This window comes from Parus major, chromosome 5 (assembly GCF_001522545.3).
Source record: "Parus major isolate Abel chromosome 5, Parus_major1.1, whole genome shotgun sequence".
In the NCBI taxonomy this organism is placed as follows: domain Eukaryota; kingdom Metazoa; phylum Chordata; class Aves; order Passeriformes; family Paridae; genus Parus; species Parus major.
In genome coordinates, this window is record NC_031774.1 from 40,475,822 (window position 1) to 40,484,639 (window position 8,818).

The 8,818-nt window shown below is 39.7% G+C and overlaps 1 protein-coding gene across 2 annotated transcripts in view; it reads right to left on the bottom strand.

Annotated features, from left to right (window-relative positions):
* SNW1 (SNW domain containing 1) overlaps nt 1-8,524 on the bottom strand; it is an 18,363-nt gene extending 9,839 nt beyond the window's left edge. For both annotated transcript variants that reach the window (XM_015630944.3, XM_015630943.3), the window contains exons 1-3: nt 8,421-8,524; nt 7,264-7,417; nt 4,692-4,853 (exon numbers count right to left, since the gene is read on the bottom strand). In XM_015630944.3, coding sequence (XP_015486430.1) covers nt 4,692-4,853; nt 7,264-7,417; nt 8,421-8,434 — 330 coding nt within the window. In that variant the 5' untranslated portion in view covers nt 8,435-8,524. The remainder of the gene's footprint in view (nt 1-4,691; nt 4,854-7,263; nt 7,418-8,420) is intronic.
* Nucleotides 8,525-8,818: the final 294 nt, after the last annotated feature.

Below are 8,818 nucleotides of genomic sequence, written 5' to 3' on the forward strand. Positions count from 1 at the left end.
AAAAGAAAAATTATAAAAGAAGGTACTCCTTGTGGTGGTTTAAGAGTGATCTAAAAAGTACTTTACACTGAGGTACAAATGATCTGTATGAACTATTTAAACTCTGAAATATTGCATGTAAACAGCAATATACTTAATTATGGAAAGAATATGCAATATAGATTAAACTACCCTGAAAATACAAATATTTCTGTTGACATCAGAAACTTTATACACTTGCATGTTTTAACTGTAGTCCTTCTCTGAAGTGATAAAAAGAGGCAGATAAAGAATTTACGTTTCTTTTTGTTGTTTTTCTAGACATTTATCTTTTTTTACAAGTAACATTGAGACATTTCATTCATCTGAGATAAAGAAGAGCCTGGGATTGCTTGATATTGTAGTGTGCCTATCCACTATTATTTTTCAATCTACAAAATTTGAAAGGAAGCATCACCCTGTGTTTTAGATATTTCACTATGATTGCTACTGAAAAGCAGAATCTCCTTCTAGGCAGAAAGAAAAACCTCAAGTTTCCCACAATTAAGTGATTCCCTGGCTGGGGAAGCCTTAAGAGGCAGCAATTAGAAATCTGCATGCCACTGCAATCAGAAAGAGACTAGCATTACCTAACTGCTTAAGATACTGTACCACATGGCAGGATTTAGACATCAATCCTATTCAGAGTCTCACAAGGCACTTGACAGATCCAAGTGTCTTGATAGAAATGTATTAATTTGCTACACAAAAAACCTTGAAATATTCTGTTCTGTATATCTCAACCAGCCCTGTACAGTGCTCATCAATCTTATATGTACATCAAGAATTTACTATCAAGCAATGTAGCACTAATTCCTTCCTTGTCAACAAATGTTTTCTCCATATGAAGCATATAAAATTTTAGAAATCATTACCTGGTTGTAAGCCTGGTACACACACCAGACAAAAAACTGGTAACAAACTTTCAAACCAAACTCTGCCACAAAGGCAAACAAGTTGTGAGTAAGTACACTTGATTATTTCAGCTGGATTCATGTTATCTTGACCTGTTCCATAGCTGTGACAGGACTTCCTTCCACAGTGGAACTACTCTCTTGTAAACATTTCGACTGAATCAACAATCTTCGGAAAAAAACTTATCAATTAGCTTTGTGATTGTTTTTTTCTCATTTAACAAATAGGCCACAGCCTTGGGCCATGAAGAAAAAATCCAACTCCAGCATATAAAGTTATGCTGGCTGGAAAAAAGTAAGGGACTTAACAGTTCCATTCCTTGATTTCACTTTCTTCTGTCTTCATAAAAATACAGGATGCAATTACATGTTCTTATTTTGCTAATAAGGGGGACAGCATCAGTCTCATTAAAATATATCACTATTGATGCATTCTTTTAGTTTGGCTTTTAGTAACCTAAATAGAGAAAGTACTGAAAGAATTTACAGCAGCACAAGAGCTAACCACATAGCTAGGCTAGAAATCCTTCATCTCGACAACCAGATGGAATTCCATCCGCAGATCCATAAGGTCACGCATCCAGGCCTGTCAACGCTATCCAGCATTTCATGTCTAGCAGAATTTCTGCCAAACCCAAACAGGAGGCTTGTCAGACTATCACATTTATGTCAGTATTTTTCACAGAAAATTCTCTGAAGCAACTATTTTTTAAATACATAAGAGAACAGATGCAAGGGAGATGAACCACTGCAATAGTAGAAACTGCTGACAGGTCATCTAGAGATAGGGGCTGGGTGATGGAACTGCTGTCTCTACAAGAAGGCAGAATACTAAATTCTACTTCAAAAAAATCCATAAGCTGTAGCGAAAGCAAAATTTGCTTCCTAACTCAGACCAAGTAGCTCCTAGAATAGGTTCATAAACTCCATCTCATTTCTGTCAGGTTGCTAAGTATCTGTTTCTTTTAGCTCTAAGTATTAAGATTGAAGAAGTATTGAATTATGGCTGCAGCTCTCTGGAAAATAAAATTTCTGTATCTAATCCTACTGACACTGTACTATCAGAAACTCTTAAGAGAAAATATTCCACTCAATTATTCAACTCAACACAGATCACTGGAGAACCGCTCCCTATGACATCTCTGCCAATACTTTCTCCTGCAAAGAAAATCAAATCAAAACAAGAAATAGTAATTCTGCTGTTTGCAGTGAAATTGTTTCAAATACCTGTTGCAGCACAGAAAGTCAATTTTATCCTAAGCTACATCAAAAGCAGTGTGGCCAGCAGATTGAGGAAGGTGATTCTGCCCCTCTACTCTGCTCTGGTGAGACCTGAGCTGGTGTGCTGCCCCAAACACAAAGACAACTTTGACTTGTTGGAATGGGTCCAGATGAGGCCACTAAGTTGACCACAGGGTTATAGCACCTCTTCTATGAAGATGGGCTGAGAGAGTTGGTGGTGTTCAGCCTGGAGAAGAGAAGGCTCCAGAAAGACCTTCCAGTACTTAAAGTACTTAAACCTACAAGCTGGAGAGGGACTTCTTACAAGGCCATGTAGTGACAGGACTAGGGTGAAGGGCTTTAAGATGAAGGAAGGTAGGTTTAGATCAGGATTAGGGAGAAATTATTTACTGTGAGGATGGTGAAGCTGTCCAGATAAGCTGTGGATAGCCCATCCCTCGAAGTGTTCAAGGCCAGAATGAATGAGGCTCTGACCAACCTGGTCTGGCAGACAGTGTCCCAACCCAAACCATTCTCTGAATCTATTACCTATTTTTCCCTCAGTTCTACTCCCCTTTGAATCACTATACTTAATCTTCACTCTCAGCATTTACATCCTGGGTGCAATCAAGATCAACCTGACCCAGGAGGCAGAGCTCAGGGTTAGGAAACCCTAAGTCTACAGTTCTACAGAACCTGGTTTTGGAAAAGCCCCACATCTCTTCCATTTTGGTGAATGAGAAAGAGAGTATTACTGCCTTCATTATAGACACCATATGGAAAGTTAATGAAAGCACAGATCTTCATGAATCAAATATGACAAACATTAACAGCTTAAATTTAACCCTACCTGTTAAGTATTTTCCTAACTCTAAACCAAGTAAGACTCAGAAAAAGATTACGGTCACTTTTGCCACAAGCCTACTATCATATCTAGTAATTTTTGAAGCATACTAAGATTCCAATCAGAATAATTCTATTACACACAAATTAAAGATAATCCTACAAGTAAGTAAAGATGAATATGACAAGTTTTATAAATGAGTGTTTAACTACGCTATTTTTTTTCTTATTATTTGGCCTGCAGCTTCCCAAAAATGGGTATCATTACTTCTTGTCTAATTATCTGCTTGATATTATTTTGTATGCCTTCAACAAAGCAACACTTCTATTTAGCATGAAGTATCAAGTACTTAGTGAAAAATGTCTTCGAATAGAATTAATATTTTAACACCTTCCTCTTGCAAAATAGTGCCAGACATTAGACAAAGCCTGATGGAACTCCAAGAAAAGTCCCCTCAATAAAAATATTGCCACTGCTGTTTTTTTCTGTTCAGTCTAACTACTTTCTTCCACATAACAGCATGCAGATCAGTTTGCACTCATCTTTTTCAATGGTAGTGCAGTAACACATGAGGCACAGGATGAGGATATGCAAGATGTGATGCTTAGACACTCAGATTATTAATTCAATATAAAATCCTACTGGCTGCAGAATCTATTTAAAACAATAAATGTATCTGCAAAAAATATTTTCCCTGATATTCTTAGAATTCCCACCCTGGTTTTTTTATTTTTTTTTTTTGAGAGGGAAAGTTCATATTTTGGTTTCCTCCATTCCTCAAATGTAGTAAGACATGGGGCATATTACATAACCATAAGCTTTTCAAGGCACCCTAATTTAAAGCCCAAGAAGTCAAATTATTTTGACAACAACTATTCATATCTATTAGCTAAAACACTCTATAGTTAACACTCTGTTTAGACCTTCTTCATGTTACCCTATTCTTTACAGAAGATGCTTGCTGGAAGATGCAGCTGGTCACATGTTTTGTCAGCCCTCAAGCAGTTTTCCAGCCCCCAACATCTGCTAAAGAGAATTAAAGTCCATGTAACCCACTTGGTCATACTTGAAAAGTTTAAACAGTCCTTAAAGTAGACTTAGAAGACTCAAGTACCTGATCGCCTCAAAATTAGTTAGGACCTCAAGTGTCATCTGTTGGTTTTAAAAGGGCTACTGGATACAGGAAGTTGAAGTTCCCCCTAAAAAACTCCGTGAGAATCTTGGTATTTCTGAACTCAGCACAAAATTTTAGCAGTATAACCACTGGCAAATAAACAACAATAGCAAAAACAGAGCACCCAAAACCACTGAAAACAACCATAAGTGTCAAATATCAGTAAGATACAAGGTGCAGTACTCTGAAGACTGACCTGTGTTTTCTATCTATTTTTTTACCCCCTCTCTCTACACACTGAAATGAGGACACAATTGTTTTCAGTTTCTTGCCTTCCTTGGAAAATGAAAACTGCTAAGCTATCAAGTAAGTTCTGAATAGAGATTTTCACCATTTTTGCCTTATCTTTTAATTATATTACAGAGAAGATCACAATTTCTGTCTGACATTATTTTAGTTTTAAGAAAAGAGGACACAATCCATGTGGCTAATGCCAGACCAATGAGTTCAAGTATATGCAATGCATACATACAACTTTTTCAAGTATACATGCCAGATGACATATTGGAAGAAATAGTACCTTGTCCTTTGACTGTCCTTGTCGAGCAATTGCATCGTATTTTATTTTTCCTTCTGCATCCACCTGAACTGCCAAAGCATTGGACATTTTCTTTTTTCGGCCCATATCCAATGGATATTGGGCCACATGAATTTCTGGGAAAGCACCCCCATCTCCAAAATCCTACAGAAAAGAAAAAGTAGTGAATGCCTGAAAGACAAAAAAATGCAAAATGGAATGGAAGAGCAGATTGATTTCAACAAAAATATTCTTGGCAAGAATGCTCCAGTAACTTTATTATTTCACTGGTAAGAGAGTAATTAATGAGAGAACTTACAGTTATTAAAAGGCACTGAAATGGAGAGACATCTTGCAGTAATTATTCCCGGCACAAAGTAGGAACAGATATTACTGAATAGAATGTGCAGGCAATACTATGCTACAGACAATACAAAATTAAGTATTTAATTCTCATATGAGTTATTAATTAGAACTTCAAAAACTGACCTTCTGAAATAAAGCAACTGTGGATATTAAGATAACATGAGCAGCATTTTTATGAAGACTTCTACTAGTTATTTGTTGCTTTTCACACCATAATGAAGTGAAGAAGATAAAAAAAGCATTCCATTCTTTTCAAAGCCTGTAGCTCATAACTTTACAATGCTACATGTATCAAGCCTTTCCTTACTTTGACATGTAAATACACTGAAAATTGGGCCAGCGCCCAACAGGCGTTGTAGGAATTGTAAATTCTTACAGTTTATTCCTCTCTTCTAAAATGTGTTGGTGTAAAAGCATTTAATAAACAGATAATCAAAAACATTTGTTAAAGCAGATCATCCTGGCTCAGTACCACAGAAGATGCAGTGATACCATTCATAAAACAATTTCAGACTACAGTTTCAAATGCAATGCTTTGGAGGAAGCATTTGCTTAAAGCAGCATGAGCATCTATCCCTTTCTCTGTTGCAATGGCATGGCTTATGTAGAGTCTGGTAAGAAAACAGATCAAAAAATAAGAATGATCTGCTCAAGACACCCAATCTCCCTCCATGCTCACCATGGGACCAAGTAGTTATCACCACTGGGATGGAGTGGATTGAGACTTGAAATGACCAAGCAGAACACTTCCAAACAGGAACAGCGTGCTTATGCCATCTGCAAATGCTCCTTGAAACATAGTTCCTGTTATCTGAAATTTTCCACTGGATATCCCACATTCAACAATTAGTTGTTAAAGTATTAGCCAGAACCAAATTCAGTCATTCTTCAAATTTTTTTTTTGCATAACTCTTAATGTATTAAGAACACGTTTTGCATTTCCCAGCAATGGTAGTCCAGGGTCACTGGAAAAAGGTTATGCTTTGAAAGCATTGAAAGCATTTACTGCAATTTGCACTTAATGAAGCAGAAAGGGGCCTTTAACAGGCTTTCTGCAATGTACATTGATTTGTCACCAAATGGTGCTGGAAACACTTCACACCCCTTCAGCACCTGGCTTCTTAAAAAAAATTCTTTATTAACATTAAGAAAGAATAAGCACTAAAATATTAACTTAGTACTCAACAGTGTAGGAAGGGAAACCTACACTGGGTATAATGAAAGTGTAATTTTTGACATCATACATATGCAACGTATGACTAATTGCTGAACCCACATAAGAATGTTTTCTTTCAGTGAACCACTGGAACTACTATCTGAAGTACATGGATCACCACAGAACAGTGTTGGATTTACAAAAATGGCACTCAAACATAAATGAGGGCAATGTTGTTACAAGCTGATGAAATTATGGTATTTGGAAACAATGTAGGATCACACATGAACTACTGTAACGAAACTTCAACAGCATGCTTGGTCCCAGGAGCACTGGCTTGTGACTCATCAGAACAGGTCTCAGAAGTTATTGTCAAGGATCACTTCAAACTGCAAGGCTTTTCCAGCTCACAGGGAGAAACTGTACTAAACAGTTTTGTAATCAGACCTACACAAGTATATTTTCTCTCTACCTTTAGCAGTTCCACTTCAGATTACATAGAAGTGGCAAGGATTACAACTAATGACATACAACATTGTTGGAAGCCCTTTAGCCAGTACCATAATTAAACAACAAATATTTAATTGATTTTTAAGTTTCCTTCCAATTGTAATAAATTTGTCCCGCAACAGCAGCTACATTTTTGAACAAAACACATGAAATGTTCTCTTCTCTGATACACACACGTTTGCTTATTTCAGCTATAATCCAGAATGCATTTAATACTAACAGAGGAACAATATGGATGTCTTCCTCAAGGGAATCTTGTGTTCACAGATTGTAAACCCAAAGGGCCACAGACATATTTCCATATTACAACACAACAATCTCTGAAGAGAAGTAGACATAGACCACCCTGTTTACCATCAAATATTTTAAGAATCCTGTCAGATTAGAACCTCTCCCAATATATCAAGCAGTCGGTATGATGCACATGGTAAGATTTTACACCATTCTCAGCCACATTCAAGGTGCTCAGAGTTTATTTCTACTCCGGATTTTTTTTTTCCCTTTTAGCAGACACACTACTATTGTATCAAATCAAATACTCACCTCCAGCACCCGTGGTATCCATCCTTTCCGGTAACCATATGGGGGAGGTTCCCTTCGTGAGGAGACCAGAGCAGTCTGCCTGGATCTCTGAGCTCTTGCTCTTTCTTCTAGTTCTAGCTGATCTTGGGACAGCTGGGTTGGAGCTGGCAAAAAACTGGATATCCATGGACAGCAAGCAAAAGAGAATGACATAAAAGTTAATTCTTTTAACTTCACTCAAGGACACTCAACTATGCTTGAGCCAACTTCTTTCTAAGTTAATACTTTCTTACAATCGCTCTCTACAGATTAAGCAATAATTTCTAAAACTTGAGCATTGCACTTGTAAATGTGAGAGCAACTTCTGAGATTAGAGTGGCAAAGGCAATGTGTGCTTTCTCAGCATTCTGGAAGATTCTTAAAAAAACTAATGCTAAATTCACCCACATTCACATAATGTTTGAACAGAAGAGTGCGAATGCCCGTTTTCCAATCGTAAGGTCACACACCGTTTTCCTTTACACTGCTACGAAGAAGAAATAACTGCTGTGTTCCTATATCCCTAGTCCCAGTGACTCGCTCTCCCCTTCTCTCAAGGCAAACACACACAGACAGATCTGACAACAACCTTCCCTCTCGACGCCTGACACCTCCCTGCCAAGGGCAAGTGGGTACCCAATTTCTTAATTTCCCCTTTCTCAGCTCTTCTTGTCTGCAGAAACCTTTTATCCATTTACTAAGAAAGTATGCAGAGAAATTCGGGATTCCGGGGCAGCCACCGGAACTGCACTCCCACGCTCTGCAAGAGACACTACAACTCGTAACAAAGACCGCTCTCCCTCTCTGACGATGAAGAAACCTCGACAAAATCCCAAGGACCCAAGCGAGGCGGAGGAGCTCCTTCCACCCGCAGTTAACACGAGAAAGCAGAGCCGTGATCAGGGCCCAAACATCCGCTCCCGCCAGGGTTCCCCCAGGCCCGACCGGCCCCCGCCGCACTCCCTGCGGCCGCGGCCCGGCCGGCGGGCCCATTGCCCAGGAATGGCCGCGGCCTCTCAGCGCGCTCCCTAACCGCGGCCGCTGCCGTCGGCGGAGTCCCGCAGCGCGGCGGGGAATCCCCGGGCCGGCCCCGGGGGGTCGCAGCGCCCTCACGGCCCGGCTGGGCCTGCCCGACCCACCTGGTGAGCGCCATCTTGACCGCGTACACCGTCCGCTCGGCAGCCGGGCCGCCGAGGAGAGAGAAGGTGGCGCCGCCTGCACATGCGCCGTGCCCACAGCGTGGCCTGGGAGTTGTAGTCTCCGTAACGTCACCCCCGGCGCGGCGGCGCACACGGGTAGGCCACAAGGCATCCTGGGAGATGTAGTTTTACAGTATCCCGCTTTATTTCTTCAGCCATCCTATTCCGCTCCCCTGTACTATTCACACAAGTCTCCAACAAGTTCAGTAACTTCACAGTTCATCCAGCTGAAAATGCCCAAGTAAAAAGCAGAACATGTAGACCAAATGGATTGGAATAAAGTTTATTCTGATACCCGCTGCTTAGAAATTGTTCAACTGGGACATGGAAGTGAAGAA